General features: G+C 42.1%; 1 protein-coding gene across 9 annotated transcripts in view; it reads left to right on the top strand.

Moving 5' to 3' along the window:
• Positions 1-23,581, top strand: part of dmd (dystrophin) — a 1,595,363-nt gene that overhangs the window by 697,205 nt on the left and 874,577 nt on the right. For all 9 annotated transcript variants that reach the window (XM_078408877.1, XM_078408870.1, XM_078408878.1 and 6 more), the window contains 3 exons: positions 6,567-6,719; positions 9,410-9,592; positions 23,331-23,528. In XM_078408877.1, coding sequence (XP_078265003.1) covers positions 6,567-6,719; positions 9,410-9,592; positions 23,331-23,528 — 534 coding nt within the window. The remainder of the gene's footprint in view (positions 1-6,566; positions 6,720-9,409; positions 9,593-23,330; positions 23,529-23,581) is intronic.

The following is a 23,581-nucleotide window of genomic DNA, read 5'->3' as shown; positions in this document are numbered from 1 at the left end:
CGTACAGAGAACTGATCAAGGAGTTTGTGGACTGGTGCCAGCGGAACTGCCTCCGGATCAACGCGGGGAAAACCAGGGAGATGGTGGTAGATTTCCGCAGGCGCAGCCAGGTCCCCCCGACACCGGTGAACATCCAGGGAATGGACATCGAGAGGGTGGATCCTTATAAGTACCTGGGTGTCTACCTCAACAATAAATTGGACTGGACCAAAAACACCGATGCGCTATACAGAAAGGGCCAGAGCAGACTTTATCTGCTAAGGAGACTCAGGTCCTTTGGAGTGCAGGGGGCACTCCTAAGGACCTTCTACAACACGGTGGTTGCATCGGCCATTTTCTATGGAGTGGTCTGCTGGAGCAGCAGCATCTCAGCGGCGGAAGTGAAGAGACTCGACAAGCTGGTCAGGAAGGCCAGCTCTGTCCTGGGTTGCCCCCTCGACTCAGTACAGGTGGTGGGAGAGAGGAGGATGATGGCAAAACTAACATCGCTGCTGGACAACGACTCCCACCCCATGCAGGACACTGTCACTGCACTGAGTAGCTCCTTCAGTGACAGACTCCTTCACCCCAAGTGCATGAAGGAGAGATATAGGACATCCTTCCTTCCCGCTGCTGTGAGACTGCACAACCAGCACTGCTCCCAGCAGACGAGTCAACAATAACAGCTAAGAACACACAGAAAACGGATGACAATTTATGTATCTTTTATTTATAATGAATGATCTCGTGCTCTCTTGCTATCCACTTTGCTGCTGTAACACTGTAAATTTCCCCGGTGTGGGACGAATAAAGGAATATATATTATTATTATTATTATTATTATTATTTTTATTTTATTATACACGTATGCAAAGCATCACCACACATAAGGTGCAGACAAAGTTTCCATTTAGTCCCCAATAGTCCCGCTTTGGTCTTGCCCCCCCCCCCACTGTGTCCCGCTTTGTTCTCTGCCCCCCCCTCCCCCACACTGAGTCCCACTATGTTCTCTGCCCCCCCCCCCCCCACTGAGTCCCGCTTTGTTCTCTGCCCCCCCCTCCCCCACACTGAGTCCCACTATGTTCTCTGCCCCCCCCCCCACACTGAGTCCCGCTTTGGTCTTGCCCCCCCCCACTGAGTCCCGCTTTGTCCTTGCACCCCCCCACACTGAGTCCCGCTTTGTTCTCTGCCCCCCCCCCCCCCCCACACTGAATCCCGCTTCGTTCTCTCTGGGCCCCTCCCCCATGCTGGGTCCCTCTTTGTTCTTCCCCCCCCCCCCCCCCACACTGGGTCCCTCTTTGTTCTCCCCCCCCCACGCTGGGTCCCTCTTTGTTCTTCCCCCCCCCCCACACTGAGTCCTGCTTTGTTCTCTCTGGGCCCCTCCCCCACGCTGGGTCCCTCTTTGTTCTCGGCAGCATGTCCTTGACCAACCTCCGGCTCCCACCGCGGCCCGTCCGATGTCCGGCACTCTAATGGGTACGCCCTGGTCCGACCTCCGGACCCCTCAGCCGGCCCATCCTTGACCACTGACACCCTCCTGAACCGCCGGCATGCTCCAGCGTACTCGGTACGAGTAACAGCAGCTTTCTTGCAGATGACGTGCAGCAACGGTGATGGCAATGTGATTGTCCACTGCGCTCCTTCTATCCCTTGATACATGGGTTCAGGTGGCAGGAAGGAAGCAGCTCGTTTGCCAGAGCCATTGTCTGCCCACATAGACTGCACTGTCACTTCCCTCCTTCGGACCCAGATGAAGAAGTGATGGGTGGCTGCCTTGTCAGGTTGCGCTGGAAGTTTATTATCTGCTGATCACTGAGTGGATCATTCTGGGATAATCAACTCTGCAGTGGTTCAGAGGCGATGATTAAATGGGAGAGGTGATAGGCATACTATTTCCCGAAGAAGATGCGTGGATGCAAAGAACACAGATGACACCAAAAATACTCATCACAGTTGATGACAGGCGGCACGGTGGCGCAGCGGTAGAGTTGCTGCCTCACAGCGCCAGAGACCCGGGTTCAACCCTGACAACGGGTGCTGTTTGTACAGAGTTTGTACGTTCTCCCCGTAACCACTTGGGTTTTTCCCGGGTGCTCCGGTTTCCTCCCCGATGCCAGGTTTGCAGGTTAATTGGCTTTAGTAAAAACAATTGTAAAAATTGTCCCTGGTGTGTGTAGTGTAGTGTGTGTGTAGTGTGTATGTGTGTGTGTAAGAGTGATCGCTGATCAGCACAGACTGGCAGGGCTGTAGACCCTGGCTCCGCACTGTATCTCTAAATTAAAGAGTTACTTTCCCTTCTCTCCAGGCTAGCGTGGAGCACATTGGTACAATTATCCAGTTTGCTTTTCTTGGTCTACTGAGCAATGATGAGTGATGGCTACATTAATGTTCCACTGACAGGATCTACATGCAAGTGGAATTTTATTTTTAAAAACTTGATCATTAAGACCTGCCTGCTGATGCTATGGCCTGGATGCTCAGACAGGAGTTCTATTTTATCTGTTGCCATCTAATCTACTGTGAACCAAATATCAAAGACATACATTACAGCATGAATTTACTCCACAGCAGTTTAGTTTAGTTTATAGATACAGCGTGGAAACAGGTGTCCCTTCAAGTCCACACTGACCAACGATCACCTGGACACTACTTCTGTCCGACATCTTGGGGACCATTTAGAGAAGCCAATTAACCTGCCAACCTGCATGTATTTGGAATGTGCAAACTTCACACACACACACACACACACACACACACACACACAGGGCCAGAGGTCAGGATTGAACCTGGATCCCTGGCGCTGTGAGGCAGCAACTCTCCCGCTGCGCCACGACGCCGCCCGTCAGAATTGATGGTTAGGTGGAAGGATGATACTTGAGTCATCAGATATCATTCACAGACACGAAAGTGGCAGAGGTTTAATAATAGCAGTCCTCTGCTCAGAACAGAGATTCTGTAGTCTGGTGGTTATCATGTTCACCTAAACGTAAAAGGTATTCGATTTGAAACCAGGCAAAGACATTCTGACGTCTTCAATTTTAGGGTGGCACAGTAGCATTGATGGAAGAGCTGCTGACTCATAGCACCAGGGATCCAGGTGTGTGTGTGTGTGTGTGTGTGTGTGTGTGAAGTTTGCACATTCTCTCTGTGACCAGGCGGGTTTCCTCCAGGTGTTCCGGTTTCCTCCCACAACTCAAAGATGTGCACATTCGAAGGTTGATTGGCCTCTGTGAATTGCTCCTAGTGTGTAGGGAGTTGATGAGAAAGTGGCATAACATGGAACTAGTGTGAACGGGTGATCGATGGTCAGCGTGGACTCAGTGGCCGCAGGGCCTGCATAAATGCTGCATCTCTAAACTAAGACCATTGGTGGTCTTGCCCTTGAATTGGTCTTCAGATTTCTGGAAGGTTGAATGATTTCCACGGGTTATTACTGTGCAACAGATTTAGGAGCAGAACCTCGTTAAATTCCGATTATTCTATTTCTCTTTTACAATATGTTCAATTGACAGCTTGTCCTCAGGCAGTGGTGTTGGCAATGAATAAATGTTGATAGAAATGTGAGCAGCAGAAGGCAGCAGGCAGGAACCCTTCAGGATCATCCTCGGTCTGAGCGAGCAGAGGGAAGAGAAGGCCAGAGTGAGAGAGGAAGGGGAAACAGTTCTGGAAGCTGTCACTGTCACAATGCCACCACCATTTCAACTCATCATCTGCAATAATTATGCTGTTACTCATGCTGAGCATTGTTTCATGGCCCAAGGAGTAATCAAGAACCCTTTGAAGCTGCATATGGCAGTGAAGCACGACAAAACTCTCAAATAATAAACCTATAAATATATTTCATTAACACGGCACGGTAGCGCAGCGGTAGAGTTGCTGCTTTACAGCGAATGCAGCGCCGGAGACTCAGGTTCGATCCTGACTACGGGTGCTGTACTGTAAGGAGTTTGTACGTTCTCCCCGTGACCTGCGTGGGTTTTCTCCGAGATCTTCGGTTTCCTCCCACACTCCAAAGACGTACAGGTATGTAGGTTAATTGACTGGGTAAAATGTAAAAAATTGTCCCTAGTGTGTGTAGGATAGTGTTAATGTGCGGGGCGGCGCGGACTTGGTGGGCCGAAAAGGCCTGTTTCCGCGCTGTATATATATGATATGATGATATGATATGTTCAACCATAAACACCAGAGGAAACACTCAGGTTTTCAACTATCCCCGCAAACTCGCCAATGCTCTTTTGTCATTGTGAGAGCTTTGATATTAATGGCAAAGCATGGAGGAGAAAAAAGTCACAAAGGACTGCAGATGTTAGTAGGTTGAGCAAAGACAAACATTGATATTTCAGGTCAGGCCCTTTCCTCATTATGAAGAAGTGTCCTGACCTGAAAAGGTCTTGGTCCATTTCCCTCCACAAATGCTGAGTTCCTCCAGCAATTTGATTTGTGTGCTTTATTTTTAAATTTACTTTGTTGAACCTGTCTGGAATCCTTTGCGTAGAAGGCCTGATGATTGGATTGCAGAAACAAATGCAAACTTTCCCTCAGTCTAAGGGGCAATTGAATAATTTTCCAGATTGCCGTCAATTGGGACCTCACTTTCTGGCAACACTTACACCAGAAAATTGCAGGTTTACTCCTCACAACTTTCCCATCTGATCTTCCAAGTTGCACTCATAATGGCAATGCTCATGAAGTTTTGCTTAAATCAATGGACAATACAGTTTTGCAGATGCCTGGTCGTTTATTGACAATGTGTTGCTTTAAGGGAAATACAGATATGCAATTAACGGACAAATTTGCAGGAAATTATGGGAAGATTGTGCATGTCTGCTATTTGGAGCACAGCAGGCACTTCATGAAACCTCTTTAGATCATTGCCTCTCATTAAGGCACAGCAGTCAATGCTAAAGAGTCTACTAACATTCCTGAGTAATAGTCAATCATTTCACAGTTAAAAGGTGACTCATTTTTCTGATCTGAAGAAGTCTTTTGAAAGACACACAATTCTTATTGCTTCATTATCGATGATCAAACTGCCCATTCAGAAGATGGGCATCGATCCTTTGTGATTCAGCTATTCGAGTGCACTTTTAGAATAAATTAACATTAAAAGGAATTATCAACAAATGCAATCAGCACAGGATTTAACGCTTACACATGAATTCCTCACCTTTAAACTTGCCAAGAAGTGGCACAGAGCTCTGATATGGAGCTGTGGATTCCAATTCAGAGCTGTGGATTCTCTATATTATAACAAGGTTCCAGAGCCTGGTTCACAGTTGGAGTCAAGCACTGAATATGTTTCAAAGCAGGTTCCTTATCGTGGCAAGGAGTAGTTAGTGATAAAGTCACTTGGATATCCCTGTAACATGACTGAAGACATTATAAAAACACAGTTAGCTTAACCTTTAGTTTCCACAGAAGTGTGTCCTGGCAAAGTTGCAAGGGAGAAAATGAAGATTATAAATAAATGCTTCTTTTTTTAAAAAAAACAAAGCAGATTGAAGCATGCTCCTCAAATGTTTCACAAGGAAAAAAATCTTGATAGCAACGGTGATAACTGAAATGTGAAAAAAACAGAAGATTCTGGAATGAAACTTTTCAGAGAGGAATGGAGCAGATGAATATTAACTTCCAAAATGGGTTACAGGTGGGGTGCGAGCACCGCAACAGAGTTAAAATCTGGAGCAAAATCAGTCACCGCATTTTGAACCACTTTCGGCAGAAGTGGGATGAGGGACAGATGGCCATTCGGTCATTTAAATATTTCAATGAGGTCATCTGTGAGATTTAGCAGCTGTTCTCATTCTAATTCATCTCATTTGTGCTTCTTGAGCCTTTGTAAACCTGGCAGCATTGTCAAGGAATGGCCTCAATGGCATTGCTCGTGAAGATCTCTCCAGCTAATGTACACCTTGCAAGCTGTTTATTTCAACCTGACCAACAAACACTCTCCTGCCACAAATGCACTTGGGATCCCTGACATCTAATAGAAAGCACCTTCTACCATTAATTATTTGCCTACCCCGTTATCTCCCTAAACTTGAAGTCCAGACCACCAATGGATTTCTGGACATCTTGCCTTTGCCAAACCCCGAGTAATCTTTCTGGCTCCTCTGTACTTTATTCTGTGCAACAGAATGCTGGCAATGATTGGAACCCCATGTCATGGAGCTCCTAAGTTAATTCTCCATTCCCTGACCTTGTAGGAGACAACTAGGCAGTACCCGCATCTCAACTTAAATCGAGTTAACGATCTTCCATCAAAAAGTTTTATGAGTGAATGGATACTTTGTTGTCACATGTGAGGAGTCACGGTGAAATTCTATCTTTTGATTACCCAAGGTATGCAAAGAGTCGCCACATAAATGGAAGCCGACAAAGTTTTCTGGTGGAAGGTCACCAGTTTGAAATGTTACCCTTTTTGTGCTCCATGAGAACGAGTAATCTATAACAAACCCTTTAGAACTGGGCTTGGCAGAACCAAAACAAATGCCATTAGCAAGTTGTGTGAATTTAGAATAAATCTGAACCTTGGGCGTTTGTGTTGCTGACTATCAAGTAATGATCATTGGCCTTTTTTTGCGCAGGATTTGAGATCTCTAAGAAGGAAAAGGGCTCTGGAGATTACTCCTCAATGGTATCAGTACAGGAGGCAGGCTGATAACCTGTTGCAGTGGTTGGATGACATTGAGAAAAGGTTAGCCAATCTGCCAGAACCCAAAGATGTCCAGAAGATGAAGGTAACATTCTTTTAGAAACAGGTGTTTGCGTTTATTTTTCCTCTCAAATTTTAGGAAAAACAATAACAGTTTTAAATGGGGATATGGAAGAAGTATTGCTAATATGCAGTGAAATGTGATTAAAGGTAAACTACATTTCTGCTGTGATTTTGATAGCAGCCAGTGAAGTCCGAATGCACAAAGCTATTTTTAATATTTAAAATTGTGTTTTTCCTTGCAATTTTAAAGACTGTTATTTCCGAATTGCTTAAACATGTATGTTAACACCAATGCCGGGGGATATAGATTTTTCTAGAATTGAAAATTATTTTCTATAATTTCCAATTTTCAATGAATTGGAAAGTCAACTGAAGTCAAGTAGGTATGCCTACTTTGAACAAGTTTCGTCAACTGATTTTTGGATTTGATGACATTTCTAACAGGTGCTTAAAGAGTGTTTATAGATGCTGAGGTTGCAATGAATTCTACTTTACACCGCACTGAACATTGAAAAAGAAATATTTTCACCCTCACTCAGAGTGCAAAGATCTGTTCAGTGTTACTTTACTTTTCTGATAGCTGATTGATGTAAGTTTTTTAATTGATCACCAATTAATGAAAAGTCATAATTTTCCTTGTGTAAGGAGGAGTTCAGGAAAATGATGCTGATGCAACTCTTTTGTTGTGTGGGTACACGTCTGCTCTTGCCACTGTATACCTACTGCCACTTGTTTGCTCAGGGCACATTCACTGCTATCATTGCCACCTCCCTGTGGATTTGCTCACATATCGCAGAATCAGCTTTTTTATGATCCATAGTTTGTTTTGGCTTCTTTACTTTCTTTGTCATTTAAATTGACAAGTTTAACGTAAACTTAATAACTCAAGGCGAACATTTGTAAAGTATCACAATCAGTCGCTAAAAGGGAAATGACATGGAATATCCCAGCAATTGGATGCTTTTTAATTCTTCATTAAATTGAAAGGAATTGTTTCAGATTTAGGGCAATTTAGGATTTCTATGATAAAAGTCCCTAATGTATTTAAAACAGAAATAAACGTTGTGAATTCACTTATCTGGATTAATAATTTTGAAATAAAGAAGGCAATGTCCTTTGTGGCATTTAACATTACATATTGCCTGGCAGTTCTTCATCAAAAATCACAGAAGGTACTTTCAGCTCAGATATTCCCACTCCTAACTTAATCAGGTAAAGGTGGTAGGCACCATTTCACAAAATAAAATAAAGCAATTAAATTGGTTTTAAAACATGAGTTTGGGCCAATCGTGCACCTGATGCTTGTGAGTAGGTCAATCATTGAGTTGTACAGCACAGCAACAGGCCCATTGCCATAAATCATAAGTGATAGGAGTAAAATTGGGCCATTCAATCATGGCTGATCTATCTCTCCTTCCTAACCCCAGTCTCCTCCCTTCTCCCCATAACCTCTGACGCCCGTACTAATCAAGAATCTATCTATCTCTGCCTTAAAAATATCCACTGAGGCAAAGAATTGCACAGATTCACCACCCTCTGACTAAAGAAATTCCTCCTCATCTCCTTCCTAAAAGAACGTCCTTTAATTCTGAGGCTGTGACCTCTGGTCCTAGACTCTCCCACTAGTGTGAAACATCCTCCCCACATCCACTCTATCCAGGCCTTTCACTATTCTGTATGTTTCCATGCTATTCCCCCTCATTCTTCTAAACTCCAGCGAGTACAGGCCCAGTACTGACAAACGCTCATCATAGGTTAACCTACTCATTCCTGGGATCATTCTTGTAAAGAATGTCCTCAATGTACATGCCAACCTTCCTGCCTCTATACGATTGTCCAACTAGCCCACATTAGGACCGTATTTTTCTATCTCATCCATTTTATTTTATGTCTAAATGCTTCTTACACACAGTAAATGCATCTGATTCCTCCACCGCCTTTGATAGCACATTTCAACCTGTGTAAAAATCCCTTGGTTACCTTTAAACCTTTCAAAAATCAGTGGCATGTTTGGTTTTGATCCATTGGCCATGGGGAAAAAGGTATTGACTTTACATTTTCTATGCCACCCATATTCTAAAGTGCAGATATCTACTCCCCAAACCCAAAGCCACCAACCTCCCACAGAGAAAACAAGCCCAGACTTATCCAATCCCTTCCCATAACTGAAGTCCTCTCTTCTTAGCAACATCCAGATGAACATCCATTGCACGTATGTGAATATATGTAAATAGTCGCTGAACTGACCTCTGCCAATGCATTGGGTATAACATTTTTGAAGTTGGGTGCTAATTCTTCAACTTCCTCACAGGCATAATGCTCCAGTTTGAGCACTTAGCATAGTCAACCACAGGATTGAATATGATTACCTTTTCATGATGCACTGCACCATCCACTTTTACATGCAAGGCTGGTGCTCTTGTGTGTAATTCTGCAGGACTAGGTACAGCATCAGTTTAACTGATCACTGGAAAATCTGGGTATTTTGTTTTTCAGAAAACTTGGTTGCAATGTTTATTTTTCCACACAATTACATGATAAAATTACAATAAAAGATTAAAAACTCCAAACCTGGAAAAAAAAAATTCCTTCAAGAATAAGAAGTCCAAAGTTGAAAATGTGTTTATTTCCGTTTCATTGTTTTATTCTTCTTTGACAAGATGACACAATAGCTAGCTAACTGCACTGGGACCCTATGATTTTGCTCACTAGGAGTTGGATGCTGAACTGGAAGAGAAGAGAGGAGACCTGATGGCAGTGTACAGACAAGCGCAGGGCCTGTCAAAGAGTGGAGCTGCCAAGGCACTGGAGTTGCAGGTTCTCCAGCTCAACAAACGCTGGAATCACATTGAGAGCAAATTTGCTCAGTTTCGAAGATCGAACTATGCACCAATTGTGAGTTTCCCAAAGCAAGCTTTAATCATTTGCTTGCACTCTTTACTAAAATGGGCCATGCATAAAGAAAGCATTTTAAAAATTGGCTTTGTTGTGTTTGCTTGGAAGCAAATGCAGCCCCAGGACATTCTGTCAGGTGCTCCTGCTTTGCAAAAACGACCCCCCCCCTCTCAACCCCCAATAAACTAATCAAGGACTGAAAAGAAAACTATTCAGAAGCTAAAATATAAAATTTCCAACTTTCTGGTTCAACTCCAAGGTAAAATACATGATTCATTTTTAATTTGCTTCATCTTTCATGGCATCCAAAATCCGAGCAGCATGTTTGCAGACTGACTTGATGCAGTACTCAGTGATACAATTATTTAAACACTGGTCATTTCAAAGGTTCATTCCATGCAACTTTTTTTATTTGAGTGAATGTGTTTTATTTGGAATATAGAAATTACTAGAAATTACTCATCTTAGAACTCTTGATAATAATCCTCGCTTTTTAAATAAATCACATATTATACATGTGGATCCCTACTTGTCTCATGGGACCTGCAGTTCTGGTCCTTGGTTGTTCACCTGATACAATAAATCAGTCTAAATGGAGAGGAGCATTTCCATATCAGAGTTGCATATTTATCCTCTGACTTTCCTGATGATATTTGTATAATAGGGTAATATTAGAGTAATATTTGTGCACGGTGAGTACTTGGTGTTGAGAGTTTAAGTAAGTAATCATGATTTTGTTTCTTTTAAAATTTGTTTCACTGCCATTTCACTCAGAATGAAGTCAAATGCTGATGCTTCCAACTGGAGTGTTCTTTAAGTCTGCAACTTAACTGATTCAATATGAGTGTCAGGTCTGTCTTTGATAGATTGTTGAGTTCAACAATGCTGTTGACTTCTACACGTAGTCCCAGTGTCTGACATTAATAAGCAAGTCTTTGCTCTCCTTTAGCCAAGCATATAAAAATGTTTAATCCACTTTCTGAAAGATTGGACTTGATAACCTCGAACTGACTGATTGAAGGCCTATTAGTATACTGCCTTATTTGAATTAAACAGGTGAACGATGTTCATCAAACAGCATGAATGCTGAACTGACTCTGATATGAGTAAGCAATGGAGAGGGTGCGTAGTGAAGTATTAAACTATTTATGTGCTGCAGCTCAATAAACTTGCTATATTAGTGGTCCATTTAAAGTGTTGCTGGAAAAGTCACTCAAGATGGTGCAACTGAGCATTGATTTATTCACAAAATGCTGGAGTAACTCAGCAGGTCAGGCAGCATCTCAGGAGAGAAGGAATGGGTGACGTTTCGGGTCAGACTGATGTTGGGGGCGGGACAAAGGAAGGATATAGGTGGAGACAGGAAGACAGTGGGAGATCTTGGAAGGGGGAGGGGAAGAGAGGGACAGAGGAACTATCTAAAGTTGGAGAAGTCAATGCAAGCTGCCCAGGCGAAATATGAGATGCTGTTCTTCCAATTTCCGGTGGGCCTCACTATGGCACTGGAGGAGGCCCATGACAGAAAGTATAAGAAAATAACTGCAGATGCTGGTACAAATCGAAGGTATTTATTCACAAAATGCTGGAGTAACTCAGCAGGTCAGGCAGCATCTCGAGAGAGAAGGAATGGGCGACGTTTCTGGTCGAGACCCACAACGTCGTCCATTCCTTCTCTCCCGAGATGTTGTCTGACCTGCTGAGTTACTCCAGCATTTTGTGAATAAATACCCATGACAGAAAGGTCAGACTGGGATTGGGAGGGGGAGTTGAAGTGCTCAGCCACCGGGAGATGAGGTTGGTTAAGGCGGACCGAGCGAAGGTGTTGAGCGAAGCGATCACCGAGCCTGCGCTTGGTTTCGCCGATGTAAAGAAGTTGACATCTAGAGCAGCGGATGCAATAGATGAGGTTGGAGGAGGTGCAGGTGAACCTCTGTCTCATCTGGAAAGACTGTTTGGGTCCTTGGATGGAGTTGAGGGGGGAGGTAAAGGGACAGGTGTGGAATCTCCTGCGGTTGCAGGTTGAAGTGGAGTTCAGTTTATTGTCACGTGTACAGTGAAAGGTTTTGTTGTGAGCTAACCAGTCAGCGGAAGGACAATACATGATTACAATCGAGCCATTCACAGTGTACAGATACATGATAAAGGGAATAAAGTGAATAATGTTTAGTGCAAGATAAAGCCAAAGATAAAGATAGAGCAACATGTATCTCTCTTTCCTGTTTCATGCATCACTTTGAGCCTGTGTACAACAAATATTAGGATCAACATTAAATGTTCCTGATGCCTTGTTCGTATTGGTGCCTGGAAATAATGTAACATTCAATATGTTCTGTGGGGGACATCTTCACGTGAGATTACACACAATATCCTCACGTGAGATTACACACAATATCCTCACGTGAGATTACACACAATATCCTCACGTGAGATTACACACAATATCCTCACGTGAGATTATACACAATATCCTCACGTGAGATTACACACAATATCCTCACGTGAGATTATACACAATATCTTCATGTGAGATTATACACAATATCTTCCTGTGAGATTATACACAATATCTTCATGTGAGATTATACACAATATCTTCATGTGAGATTATACACAATATCTTCATGTGAGATTATACACAATATCTTCATGTGAGATTATACACAATATCTTCCTGTGAGATTATACACAATATCTTCATGTGAGATTATACACAATATCTTCATGTGAGATTATACACAATATCTTCATGTGAGATTATACACAAATTGCTTCCATAGCCTCCATTTCAACCAAAAGAACTGGTAAAACATTACGTAATTTCTCCTTATTTGCCTTTTTCACGTGATCTTAGATGTGGTGAAGGAAGGCTGAGAAACACTTAATTTATAGAGCAGATTAAATTCATTAAGATGCATTATTTTAAAGGTCACCGAAGAACATACCCTAACAGTTATGATGGAACTTATCATGAAAGGAGCAAAATGTAGACGCCACTTCAAAAACAATAGCAGCAGCCCATTTCTCACTTTTGCTTTGGGTTATGTGGACGATACTTCTTTCTAGCCAACCTTTGATTCTGATCTCCGATGAACAACTTTCTACTCATTTAGCCAGGCTTCCCACTAGCCCACCACCACTTGATCTGTTCTGCTCATAGACACAACAAATGACATATTTAGCGTATGGGACCAGTTTTAGACAGAGCAGCCACATTTGTCAGCTGCATTGAGAAAAATCCCATTCATCTGTGTCTTTGTCATGTCAAATGATCTTTGTTAAGATGCCCCACCCTTTCCCCACAACATAAAGTTCAATTTGCCTCAAACTCTGCTGGCTGTTTCTTACCCCATGTTTCGTACTGACTGCCAATGACATCTCTGCACTGATATGTACTGACTCCAATTCCCCAAATGCGGCAGAATTAATAATCTCGACTGCATTCGACCCGTCCTTCTCTCCCTCCTTCCTCACTCTGTTGTACTTCACTCCTCCATCCTCAACTCTCACCTCCTACCTTCACGTTCTCCCCTTCCACCTCACCCTGTCCCCTTTTCACCTTTTTGTGTCTCCCTACAACTAGTCTGCCTTGCTCTCATCTCTCCGTATCTTTGTAATCTCGTCCATCTCTACCATTTTTCCAAACCTTGAATTTCCCTTGATCTGATCTCTGATCTTTATCTGTAGGAAAATAACTACAGAAGCTGGATCAAATTGAAGGAGACACAAAATGCTGGACAGGCAGTATCTCAGGAGAGAAGGAATGGGTGATTTTTCGGGTCGAGACCTTCAGCCTGAAGAAGGGTCTCGACCCGAAACGTCACCCATTCCTTCTCTCCAGAAATGCTGCCTGACCTGCTGAGTTACTCCAGCATTTTGTGTCTGATCTTTATCTGATCTCCTTTGCACCCACTGACCATCATTCCATCTGGCCTTACTCTACTGAGATTTTATTGGCCGGCATCTCCTCCCAAAAGAGTTCACCACCCACTTTCAGATGACCTGTTTATAACTAATTTTTATGACAAACTTTTAGTCCCCTTTCCAAATCCTCTCCCCTTTGCTTGGCATACAATTCCCTCACAACATCGAGAAATGCCTTGAGAATCCCCCCCCCCCCCACAAATTAAAGGAATAAAGTAACGCAAATGATGCTCCGTGAACTGGTTGCTCTTTGAGCAAGTTCCCAACACTTGTGGTTAATGAACTAAATCCAACTTGGGTTTCATTACAAATGATACAATTAGCAATGGTTAGTGTTTTGATTCTTACTTAGCATTTGGTTTCCTGCTGTGTGACATATGGAATAATACAGAGACCCTCCATTGTGACTCGTTTGCTCGTATAAATGTCACAATATCAAATGCCTGCTGTTTTAATTATTTTTGCCTCACATTTGCAAATGGAGAAGCTATTTAGTGCAAGCCGAAGTGATATATTCATGACACTAATTTAAGAGTCATTAACTAGATATCACATTGCAGACAAGACGTGTCTGAAGAACAGTCTGACGATGGGTCCCAACCCAAAAAAAGTGTCTGGCCATTTCCCTCCGAAGGTCTGCTCATTTCCTCCAGCAGTTTCTTTCTCTGCTCTGATCCCAGCATTTGCCGTCTCTTGTGTCCCCAAGAACCTGGCTTTAGGATTGGACCTGACCTGAAAAGAATAATAAATGCAATAAATGTAAACCATGGCTATACAAGAGACAAGATGCTGGAATTTACACTTCAGTCTTTAGAGATACAGCACAAAATCAGGCCCTTCGGCCCACCAAGTCCGTGCTGCCAGCGATGACCTCCATACACCAGCCTTATCCAACACACCAGGGACCATTTACAATTTTTATTGAAGCCAATTAAACTACAAACCTGTACGTCTTTGGAGTGCGGGAGAAAACCTGACTCACACAGTCACAGGGAGAACGTACGAACTCCACACAGACAGCACCTGTAGTCGGGATCGTACCCGGGTCCCTGGTGCTGTAAGGCAGCAACTCTGCTGCTGCACCACCAGATTGAGGACCTCAGCGGGTCAGATTCTATCTGAGGAAGGAATGGGTAGGCGGCATTTGGGTCAAGACCCTTCTTCAGACTGATTGAAGTCAAACAGTACCTAAACAGGCCTCTTGGCCCAGCTTGCCCATGCCGACCAAGATACCCCATCTACACTAGTCTCACTAGCCCGTGTTTAACCCGTATCCCTCTAAAACTTTCTGATCCATGTACCTGTCAAAATGTATTTTAAATGTTAGAATTTCTGCCTCATCTACCTCCTCTGACACCTCAATCCATATACCCACCACCTTCTGTGTGAAAACGTTGTCCCTCAGATTCCTATTAAACTTTTCCCCTCTCACCTTAAACCTATGTCCTCTGGTTCTTGATTCCCTTACTCTGGCTAAAAGACTCTGTGCATCTCCCCTATCTATTCCCCTCACGATCTTATACACCTCTGTAAGATCGTCTTTCATCCTCCGATGCCTTTAGATTTAGAGATACAGCGCGGAAACAGGCCCTTCGGCCCACCGAGCCCGCGCCGCCTAGCGATCCCCGCACATTAACACTATCCTACACACACTAGGAACAATTTTTACATTTACCCAGCCAATTAACCTACATACCTGTACGTCTTTGGAGTGTGGGGGGAAACCGAAGATCTCAGAGAAAACCCACGCAGGTCACGGGGAGAACGTACAAACTCTGTACAGACGACGCCCGTAGTCAGGATCGAACCTGAGTCTCCGGCGCTGCATTCGCTGTAAGGCAGCAACTCTACCGCTGCGCCACCGTGCTGCCCCTGCTCCAAGGAATATACTCCTTGCATACCCGACCTGTCCCTGTAGCTCAGGGCCTCAAGTCCTGGCAACATCCTTGTAAATCCTCTCTGCACTCTGCACTTTCCTACAGCAGGGTGACTAAAACTGAAGACAATACTCCAAATCTGGCCTCTCCAGCGAACTTCTATACTCAAAACCCTGACTGACGAAGGCCAATGGGCCAAAAACCTTCTTGGCCACCTTATCTACCTGCGATGCCACCTTCAAGGAACTATAGACCTGCATTCCTAGATCCCTCTGCTCTACAACACTCCCCAGAGCCCTGCCATCTACTGTGTAGGTCGTGCCCTGGTTTGAGTTCCCCAAATGCAACGCCTCACGTTTATCCGTATTAAACCATTCACAATTCCTCTGCCCACTTGCCCAGCTGATCAAGATCTTGCTGTAACCTTTGATAACCATCTTCGCTGTCAACAATGCCACCCACTTTTGTGTCTTCTGCAAACATACTAATCATGCCTCGTATGTACATTCAAATCATTGATATAAACCACAAACAGCAATGGGTCCAGCACTGATCCTTCAAGCATATCACAAGTCATAGGCCTCCAGTCTGAAAAACAACCTTCCACCATCATTCATGAAGCCAGTTTTCTATCCAGTCGGCTAGTTCTCCTTGGACCCCACGTGAGCAGAGCAGAGCAGCCTACCATGCTACCTTGTCCAACGCCTTGCTGAAATCCATAGAGACATTGTTTACGGCTCTAACCTCGTCAACCCTTTTTGGTTGAATCTTCAAAAACTCAATCAGATTCATGAGACACGGTCTCCCACGTACAAATCTGTGCTGACTATCCCTAATCAGCCCCTGTCCATTTAAATGCATGTATATCTTATGCCCCTGTCGTAGGGGGAATAAAGCTGGAAAAGAGATTTGGGGGCAGGATAAAACCTGGCAAGTGATAGGTGATACAGCTGAGGGGAGTAATTGACAGATGTGTGGAGTAAGTGAGAAAGGCTATAGGTGATACAGCTGAGGGGAGTAATTGACAGATGTGTGGAGTAAGTGAGAAAGGCTAGAGGTGAAAAGGAGACAATAGGGTGTCACATAAGGAGAGAGAGAGAGTGAAATGTGAAGCCGATGGGAGGGATGTGGGTAAATGGGGACTCGGGATGGAAGAGGAGTATAAGGAGGAGGGGAAGAGCAGGGGCTCGATGGGGGGAAAGTGATGACCCACTGAGAGATCCAGCAGGCCTTGGCGGATGGAGAACAAGTGTTCGGCTAAATGGTAGTTTCTGCGTGTTTCAGCAATGTTGAGGAGGACACATTGGGAGCACTGAATGTAGTAGCCAAAGTTGGAAGAGGTGCACACCTCCCACCTGTCTCACCCAGAAGATCTGCTGGTGTCTCAGGATGGAAATGCGAAAGGGATGTGAGGTCATGTAGTACAGGTAGGAAGTAGAGGGACAGGAGTTACCAGAAAGGAGGTGTCGGGACAGGTGTTATAGCAAGAAGGTGTGGGTCTGTGTTAGAGGAGGTTACAGAGAGGAGGAGTTAGAGGAGGTGCAGTTTTAGTTCAATTGAGTTTATTGTCATGTGTACCGAGGTAGAGTGAAAATCTTTTGTTGTGTGCTAACCAGTCAGCAGAAAGACAAAACATGATTACAATTGAGCCATTTACAGTGTATAGATACATGATAAGACAATAACGTTTAATGCAAGGTAAAGGCAGCAAAGTCCAATCAAGGATAGTCCAAGGGTATCATAGTTAAAGTAAGAAATGTTGCTGCAGGAATAGAGATTTCAGAGTGTGGAGCAATTCTAATATGTGTTTGTAGATCTGCTTCAGTGGCTAGCACACAAATAGTCACCTGGGTTGGGCGCCATCTTGTAAATGTAGATACAGGTGTTACCGAGAGGAGGTATAGGTATGATTACAGAGAGGAGGTGTGGATACAGGTGTCACAGAGAGGAGGTGTAAATACAGGTGTTACAGAGACGAGGTGTAGATTCTGGTGTTACAGAGAGGAGGTATAAATATAGATATTACAGTGAGATGGCATAGGTACAGGTGTGAGTCAGAGAGATGGTGTAGGTACAGTTGTTAATGAGAGGAGGTACAGAGACAGGAGTTAATGAGAGGAAGTATAGAGACAGGTGTTAATGAGAGGAGGTATAGGGACAGGTGTTACAAGAGAGGCAATGTAGCGACAGATGTGTCACAAGAGAGGAGGTGCAGAAACATGCATTACATGAGAAGAGATATAGTAAACCTTGGCTAATTAGAAACATCATCACCTTGGATCAGATTAAATTCCACACACTTAGCATAAAAACTAAGTTGAAGAAGTGGTGTTCTGTCAATGGTCTTTGATACAAGATGTAAACCAGATATCTCCATATCCACTTGGGTGTATGTAAAACATCTCTTGGCATTGAGTGAGAAGAAGTAGGGGAGTTTCCCAATATTCTTGCCAAAAAATGTTCCTTAACTGACATGTTGTTTGGTCATTCTTTCTTAATGGGACATTAATGTTTGTGAAACTGGCTCAATGTTTCTCAGTGACTAGGGTTAACCAGCATAACTAGTGTGATTCCCACAGGTGACAGAAGGTGCAAACTCTTTTTTTTGGCCATTTACTAATTGCTTCCAGAGGTATTAATGGCCAAAGTATGATATTGGGTACGGTTTTCCATTAGTCATTATTTTAGCAAATGAGGGAATTGATTAAATATTAATAGGTTCCTCACTGGAATGCAGTAATGGATGGAGTAATATCATGCAATGTACCATATATTTCTATTTTCACATCATAATTTGGTTTCATTGTGTATAAAGGTACTGTTCTCAGTTGATCGTTTGTATTAATAGGCTGAACAATGAAAGATTCACACTTTGATTTCTATTCCTAGCAGAGAGTAATTTTACATGAGTAATTCTAAATTTGATTACTTGGAAGATGAAATGGTACAATGCACCTTTTATTTGACAGCTAACTAACTAAGCTATACCACATTACAGTCCACTTTAACCAGAAGGCACTGGAGTTCTTTATTTCCCTTGCATTGGAAAGAAATGGTGAATTATTTTTTATACTTGTCTTTAAGATAACTTCGGGTGATAATATGTGTCACCTATCAATATTAAAAGTGTAGGAAACATTTTATGAAAACATTTTAGGATGTAACACCACAAATCCATTTAATTGTCCATTTAAGAAAATATAGGGTGTACAAAGTAATATATTTTCAGGGAAAAGGTCATAAATGGATATTTAAAAAAAGATGTTGGACTGATTAATTTTTTCCCAGTCGTGATTTATTGGTTGCTAAGGCGGAACAACTGCATGTTGTAATTAAGTTCCCTTTCACAGAATAACTGACTTGTTCAGTGGTGGTGGTGATGAAGTAAAGTGGTGAATCACACGATTATTCTTGGATACAGAATTTCAAGAAATGCAAAACAAACTGTTTTAGAAATTGTGTGTTTGGTTTCTAATAATGAATATTTTCTCCACTTTTTTTTCATTTCTGTATGATGTTTTCAAATAGCGGTTAATTAATTGATGCTTCTATTGCACTTTTTAAGTCGTCACGTTATGAGGTGGTAAAGAACAACACATGACATTATAAATCTTTACTGACTGTTGAAATAATTTTGTTGCTGTTTCTTTAACAAATCCATCTTCTTCAGCATCATAACTTCCAAAGGGAGATAGAATGGAAATGGGAAGATTTAGAAGGCTGTAGGGAAAGCACAAGACTGATTTCATAGCTTTACCAAAGGCATGTTGGGGAAATGGCACATTTTTAAGTTGTGCATCTCTGATTCTTTAGCAGTGATGGTAATTCTATTTGATTTAGGTGTTCTGTGTCAAGCACTATTTCTATTCATATGCTTAAAATGTTACTCAATTGTGTACATCAGGTCAAATTCACAATAAGTATATCAGTAGCACCCTGATTAACTGCACTCTTTAAATAAAAAAGACATCGTAGTGGGTGCCAGTCATATACTGATTTCTTGTTTCACTTCCACATGCCTTTGTTGCTGCACATCAATTTGTATCTTTGCCCTCATGATCAGCTTAATTTGGTGAGCGAAATATAGATTTCATTTGCTTGGTTTTGATGGTTTCACTAGTAATTCAAACAAGAGTATTAAGCTAATACTATTAAGCTAATAGTTTTTCTCCTTTATATTCTACTGTTAATTATGAAAAAAAGACATTTAGAGAGTGTAGCAAAGCTGTTTGAATTCTTGGAAGATATCAGCCCCCGTTTATGAAGGAAAGCTTCACAGATAGCAAGCAGTTCAACGATCTACGACGTTGCAGAGCTGCTGCTGGAAATTACCATCCATCAAGCTCGTGTGTTGTCAGTGGATTCTCCCTTTGCTCGCAGTCCGACTATGAAAGAACATATATATAAGAAAATAACTGCAGATGCTGGTACAAATCGAAGGTATTTATTCACAAAATGCTGGAGTAACTCAGCAGGTCAGGCAGCAGCTCGGGAGAGAAGGAATGGGCGACGTTTTGGGTCGAGACCCTTCTTCAGACTGAAGAAGGGTCTCGACCCGAAACGTCGCCCATTCCTTCTCTCCCGAGATGCTGCCTGACCTGCTGAGTTACTCCAGCATTTTGTGAATAAATACCTTCGACTATGAAAGAACAATTGATTGAAAACATTCATGGCCCAAAAGCTAAGATCAGGAAGTCTATTAATCTTAGAATACATGACACTTGCTTTGTGTAAAATAAACTCTCTATTATCAGGTTGATTTGTATTCTTCAAAGAGAAATCATGCACTACCTTTCTTTAGATGAGTTTATGAACAAAATTCATAAAATGAATAATAATTTAGTGATGCAGTTATTTTTTTTATTCATTGCTCTTCTGACAAAAAAAACACTTACCTACTGCCTGCACAGTTCCACTGGAAGCTTTGATAGCTCGACTAAGTGACCATTATTCATGTAGGTGTGAGGTTGCAAGCTATTTATCAGTAGGGCCAAATGGCAGCCCAATCCTGTCCCTTTCCAGGAGGAGATGGCGATTGGGATATGATGCTGTCAGAGGAATTCTTTCTTTCTAACACAGCCAGTTCTGATTACGTGACAGTTTCATCGGATAATCATGAGCGGAATATATCGGGTAGATGCACAGAGTCCCTTGCCCAGAGTAGGTGAATCGAGGACCAGAGGACCTAGGTTTAAGGTGAGGAGGAGATTTAATATGAATCTGAGGGGTAACTTTTTGACACCAAGGATGGTGGGTGTATGGAACAAGCTGCCAGAGGAGGTAGTTGAGTCAGGGACTAACCTAACATTTAAGAAACAGACAGGTACATGGATAGGACAGGTTTGGAGGGATATGGACCAAATGCTGGCAGGTGGGACATGTTGGCCGATGTGGGCAAGTTGGGCTGAAGGGCCTGTTTCCACACTGCATCACTCTGACTCTAATCAGATGCAGGAACATGACTTTGACACATCACTCTCCCTTTCCCCTCCTTCCATCTCAATCATGAATCTTCACTGCTCTTTGAATTCCCTACAACTAAGATCCACCACCTGAGCAAAATTAGGGTTTGTATCTGAAGCTTTCAGACATATTATGTTTCAGCTGCAAATATGAAAAAAAAAATCCCAGATTAATTTTCAGATCTGTTCTCTATTTAATTTTACCAGACTGTATTCAACTGACTTTCCATCACACACTGCTCACTCAATATATAACCAGTATTACTGCCTAAGTAAGAGCTGCAGTGATCTTCTTGTGGCATAAATTGAAAGCTATCCCATGTGACCAGTTTAAATGGAAGTAAAGAAGGAAATTCTGGAAATAGACACCAGGATCATTCACACCTCCTGAAATTAAGAAATGGTTGTTCATTACACAGGTGGAATTTCCTCAACAAAATTCCAGTAATCCCCTTCAAATGGATCTGGTTCCATATGTTTTCTGAAAGGCATGGATGCTCCAGATCTGGTTTGCGTTGCTGAGGATTTGGCAGGGACTCTCGGGATGTTGTATGAGAGGGTGGGCAGTTGTAATTCAGCCACATATGCATAGGTTGTGTAAAGAGTAGTCTTCTCGGTCCAATTGATGACTTATTTTTAAGACTTCCTTAAATTATTAACTCAACTTTTCGGGATATTCTATTCTGTCTCCATCTGATTGCTGGCACAAATGTTACAGGAATTGTTCAATGCTTTTATACTTGTGCTTTTGTACATTTCATGTTGTTGTATTCATGCTACAAATTATTAGCAAGCCAATATAAATCTTCAGCATTCCATCCTTAGTTTAACTTAAAATATTCTTTGTGCCAACATAAGAGATAATCAAATAAGTATATTTACCCAAAATGGAAGCACAGTGATTTAGCTTAAGCTATTTGCAAACAGCAGCCAATAAGTGCTATTTGAAAATAAAGGACATGATATATTTTTGAACCGTTTGAAGTATATGATAAAATGTTAATCAATGAGCCACATAAGAGTTTTATGTCATTGTGAGCTTTATGCGATGTTGTAGAGATAATAGTTTGTGATTTTCACAAACGCATAACTCATCCCTTGAATTACATGATTTATTCTTCCATCAGAATGATTGTAAATGGAGTAAATTGCACGGCTGAAGTGAAACATGAGCTCTTTGAACCATTTACTTTATTCCCGGCATTGAAGATGAAAATTGAGATCTTTGCATAATGAAATAAAAATGTTTCACACATTTGGGAGAAATACGTGAAATGATGCCGACACTTGAGATTCTCAAGATTACTTTCCTCACAGGGCACATAGATTTAAACATTGTTATTTAGAAGAGTAACATTACTTATATATAATATGTTTCTTGTTCTTGATGCTCTCTTGATGATAAAAAGCTGCATGGGAAATGAACCTTTATTTGCACAATTCCTTTATGTGGGAAGGCTGGGGATATTACTGCTATTTCAATCAGTAACCTTAAACAGTGTTACAAGAAACGCACTGAATGTTGCATCATGATTTTCTATTTTTAAGATGTAAAAAGCTGCTCAGTACTTTTTGCCCAATCTTTCACACACTTCCCAGTGAATACATTGCTTCGTAAGTCTTGATACATTTTGCCGCTCATACCATTTGACTTTTATTTCATTCGTTTCTGCTAAATTAGCTGATGCACTAATGGGTGAGACTGTAAAATATGATGCATCATCACTGTTGTTGGCCACTTCATGCCAAGCTTGCATGGCCTAGAAATCTAAGTCTGAAATGTACTAAATCACAAATGTTTTTTTAACCAAGTGAGCCAGCCAGTCAAATATTTTAAAATTGAATTAAGAGACTGGCAAAATCATTTAAAATAATTTGAGTTTGAGGTCTTTGCATGATTGGAGCTCAGTTCAGTCATCAACGACGCACATTTCCCACCTTTTAAATGGAGTATGTTTGCTTGCTGACAAAATTGGATGAAGTATTTGGAAGAGTCATCATCAGGTTACAAATAAGACCATACAAAAAAATCTTTGGCACTGGCAGTGAATGACTTAACTTTGCTCAGAGTAAGCCATGATGTGTATTGGTTCATTGAAACAAAAAGTCTGAATTTGGTTGGAACTTCATTTCACAGTAACACCCTTTTTCACAGCAGTTTCTAGAATAAAGGTGGAATAAAGCCATATTCACTTTAGTTCACAATCCTGAAATCTGAGATGTCATTCTATTTTGCGAAAGCATTATAATTGAAACCAATGTATAGACATTCCAACAAGAAAATTATTTATGCATGAAAATGTACCTTAAAGAAATCTTTGAAGGACCATTTTCAGATAGATGAATAAGGTCAAGTAATTGATTGGTCAAGTAATTTTACAGAATTATGTGTTTTTGCTAACATGGGCAATGAAATGTTCATGCTTCACATCTCATTGTTTCTTTCCTCTTGAAAATCATGTTGTATTTTCACGCCAGCCAAATATTTTCGAAGAGAACATTGTAACTGTGCTGAGTGAAGGGAGACTGCCTGAGCCCTCTTATGTGCCTTCCGCCTACCTGGTAGAGATACGCCAGCTTCACCAAGCTGTGTGTGACGTGGACCTTCTCCTCAACTCCCTTGAGCTCCAAGCCAAGGACTTTGAAGACTTCTCCAAGCAGGATGCTTGTTTAAAGGTAGGTGCATTGTAATAATTGAACGTCATGAAATAGAGCTTCGGCAGATGAAA

This window comes from Rhinoraja longicauda, chromosome 12 (assembly GCF_053455715.1).
Source record: "Rhinoraja longicauda isolate Sanriku21f chromosome 12, sRhiLon1.1, whole genome shotgun sequence".
NCBI lineage: Eukaryota > Metazoa > Chordata > Chondrichthyes > Rajiformes > Arhynchobatidae > Rhinoraja > Rhinoraja longicauda.
The sequence above is the reverse complement of the archived record's forward strand: the minus strand, read 5'-3'. Positions and strand labels throughout refer to the sequence as shown.